At 46.3% G+C, this 2934-nt stretch overlaps 1 protein-coding gene across 1 annotated transcript in view; it reads left to right on the top strand.

Annotated features, from left to right (window-relative positions):
- The first annotated feature begins 1694 nt into the window (after nucleotides 1-1694).
- SNRPD1 (small nuclear ribonucleoprotein D1 polypeptide) overlaps nucleotides 1695-2934 on the top strand; it is a 14982-nt gene continuing 13742 nt past the window's right edge. Inside the window, exon 1 of the mRNA XM_003784789.3 lies at nucleotides 1695-1870. Coding sequence (XP_003784837.1) covers nucleotides 1857-1870 — 14 coding nt within the window. The 5' untranslated portion in view covers nucleotides 1695-1856. The remainder of the gene's footprint in view (nucleotides 1871-2934) is intronic.

Genomic DNA, 2934 nt, shown 5'->3' with positions numbered 1-2934 from the left:
AAAGAAAGAAAAGAAAATGGTTTTTAAAGGCCGGGCACAGTGGCTCACCACTGTAATCCTAGCACTCTGGGAGGCCCAGGTGGGCAGATTGCCTGAGCTCACAAGTTCAAGACCAGCCTGAGCCAGAGCAAGACCTTGTTTCTAAAAAATAGCTAAATGGCGTTGTGGGCTCCTGTAGTCCCAACTACTTAGGAGACTGAGGCAAGAGAATCACTGAAGCGCAAGAGTTTGAGGTGTGAGCTGTGAGCTGTGATGCTACAGCACTCTACCGAGGGTGATAAAGTAAGATGCTATGTCATAAAAAAAATTTTTTTGAAAAAGAAGTCTTCACACCTGTAGCTCAATGAGTAAGGGTGCCGGCCACATACACTGAGTAGTGGGTTTGAGCCCATCCTGGGCCTGCTGAACAATGACAACTGCAACCAAAAATAGCCAGGTGTTGTGGTGGGCACCTGTAGTCCCATCTACTTAGGAGGCTGAGGCAAGAGAATCGCTTAAGCCAAAGAGTTGGAGGTTGCTGTGAACTGTGACACCACTAAGCCCAAGAGTTTGAGGTTGCTGTGAACTGTGACACCACAGCACTCTACTGAGGGCAACATAGTGAGACTGTCTCAAAAAAAAAAAAAAGAAAGAAAGAAAAGAACAGAAAAGAAATGTATAATTTCAGGCTCCACAACGACTGAATCAGAACTCTCATTTTAAAGTTTCCCCAGGTGAGTCCTATGCACATTAAACTTTGATAAGCATTACCCTACAGTATCCAAGAGTTCTGGATCAGAGATAAAGTCTAGACAAGAGATAGAAATTAAAGCCATGTTTCTGGAAGAGATTAACTTACCTAGGAAAAAGGATGCTTAAAGAGACAACAGCCATATGCCCCCAAATATGCCAGCATGTATTGCTAATCTTTTTAGAGAAAGATGAGCCTGCAAGGAGGCCTAGAAAGAGTAGTCAGTGGAATAGGATGAAAACCACGTGTGCTTGGCACACTGGAAGCCAAGAGAGGAAGATGTTTCAAAAAAGGAATGTTGTGCTAAATTCTGCCAAAATGTCCAGTAAGAAAAAGATAGAAAAGTTTGTTTTGGAGATCAGAACTTTGTGCGATTTTCTTCAGGCACCAAGGTTCTTGGTGTTGGGACAGAATTAGAATAATCTTTTTTTTTTTTTTTTGAGACTGAGCCTCAAGCTGTCGCCCTGGGTAGAGTGCTGTGACATCACAGCTCACAGCAACCTCCAACTCCTGGGCTCAAGCGATTCTCCTGTTTCCGCCTCCTAAGTAGCTGGGACTACAGGTGCCCGCCACAACACCCAGCTATTTTTCAATTGCAGCCGTCGTTGTTTGGCCAGCCCAGGCTGGATTCGAACCCGCCAGCTCAGGTGTATGTGGCTGGTGCCTTGGCCGCTTGAGCCACAGGCACCAAGCCTAGAATAATTTTTCAGGCTTCTCTCAAAACTTCTCTTTGTTCACTGAGGAAATTATAATTGATGCTTCATCATGCACTGTGCCCTGTTGTGCCAAAGCATAAAGGCGTCCGGACTACTGCTTAGATTTATCTTCCTCAAATCTTCCGATCTCTCCTCTTGCAGAAAATACCTTCCTAGACCAACCCTCGACGCCCTCAACAGGAGCAAGGTAACCTCCAACCGCCAGGAGCCGCAGTCGCTCTCCTCGCGACCGGAAGAGAGTGCGCCTCGCCGTCTCGTCATTTCCGCTGTGCGTCTGCGGCGCTCTGTGCGCTCTGTACGTCCCGAGCCCCTGCAGTAGGCGTTTCCGGCCATTCATACTTTGAGTCGGTTAGTCTAAGGTTGTTGGATTCTGTTTGCTGTCTGACCTGAAGGGTGACGGCACCGCCAGGATGAAGCTTGTGAGGTGAGGAAGTGACCGAGCGGGGTGAAGTTTGTGAAGGGAGCGCTTAAACCGAGTCGGGAGGCTGAGCTGCCTCAGCTGCAGGAGGCGGGAAAGCCGCGTGCGCGCGGCCTGCTGACGGCGTCCGGCTCCCGCCGCTTCTGCTCCCATCTTGGCTGCGCCGCGGGTGTTGGGGCCTGAGCCCTTAGAATGGGTCGCGCGGGGATCCCGCGTGCCTTCCAAGAGATGAATGTAAAGACCGAACGATTCCCCCCCAACCCCCAACCCGTGACTTACAGGCCTTAAAGTAAGAGTAGCGTGTGGGACGCAGCACCCTCTTCGTTAGTTACCAATTTTCATTTTGAGTGGAACTCTAGTCCCTCTTCAAGAAAGTACTTTAGAAACTTCACAAACTTATCTGGAAGTAATGAAACTTGTTTCCAAAATGTTTTAAGTCGGAGAGGGACTTCTGGCTTCATAAATTTTCTTTTTCAAGTTTATGTTTGTTACTCCCTAGATTTAAGATCTACATTTCGTGTTAAGGTAGGCTTTTGATTTAGGAAAATCTCCCAATTTGGGACAGAAGTTATCATTAACATAACTGTGGCTAATTGTAAATATAGGTATATAGATGACAGGTATTTGGCTCGTTTTATTTCTGTCGTTTAGTTAAACCTACTGAAGGCTTGTTTACTGAGTTGGATAATCCCAAACTACCTACAAGAGATTTGGGTTTGGTATTTTTCCTTGACGCTCAGCCTTTGGTTTTGGTGTTTTTCCTTTAGGCTGAGTCTGGAACATAGAGGCAGAGGTTTCTAATAAGTAAGCCAGAAATTATGAACTTGTAGCTAGTTTCTTTCTTGTGGAGTCAAGGATTATCAATGTCAACCAGTTACGTATTGAGCACTTGTATATGTGCGCTGGTAGTAGAATTTTTGTTCGGAGCTGTTTAGTGGTGAAGACAGACAGGTAATTTCTAATAGCATATAAAACTCTCTCAATTTTTTTTTTTTTTTTGAGACAGAGCCTCAAGCTGTCACCCTGGGCAGAGTGCCGTGGCATTACAGCTCACAGCAACCTCCAACTCC

Source organism: Otolemur garnettii, unplaced genomic scaffold, assembly GCF_000181295.1.
Source record: "Otolemur garnettii isolate 467f Iridium unplaced genomic scaffold, OtoGar3 scaffold00012, whole genome shotgun sequence".
Classification (NCBI taxonomy): Eukaryota; Metazoa; Chordata; class Mammalia; order Primates; family Galagidae; genus Otolemur; species Otolemur garnettii.
This window is presented reverse-complemented; position numbering and strand designations above follow the sequence as displayed.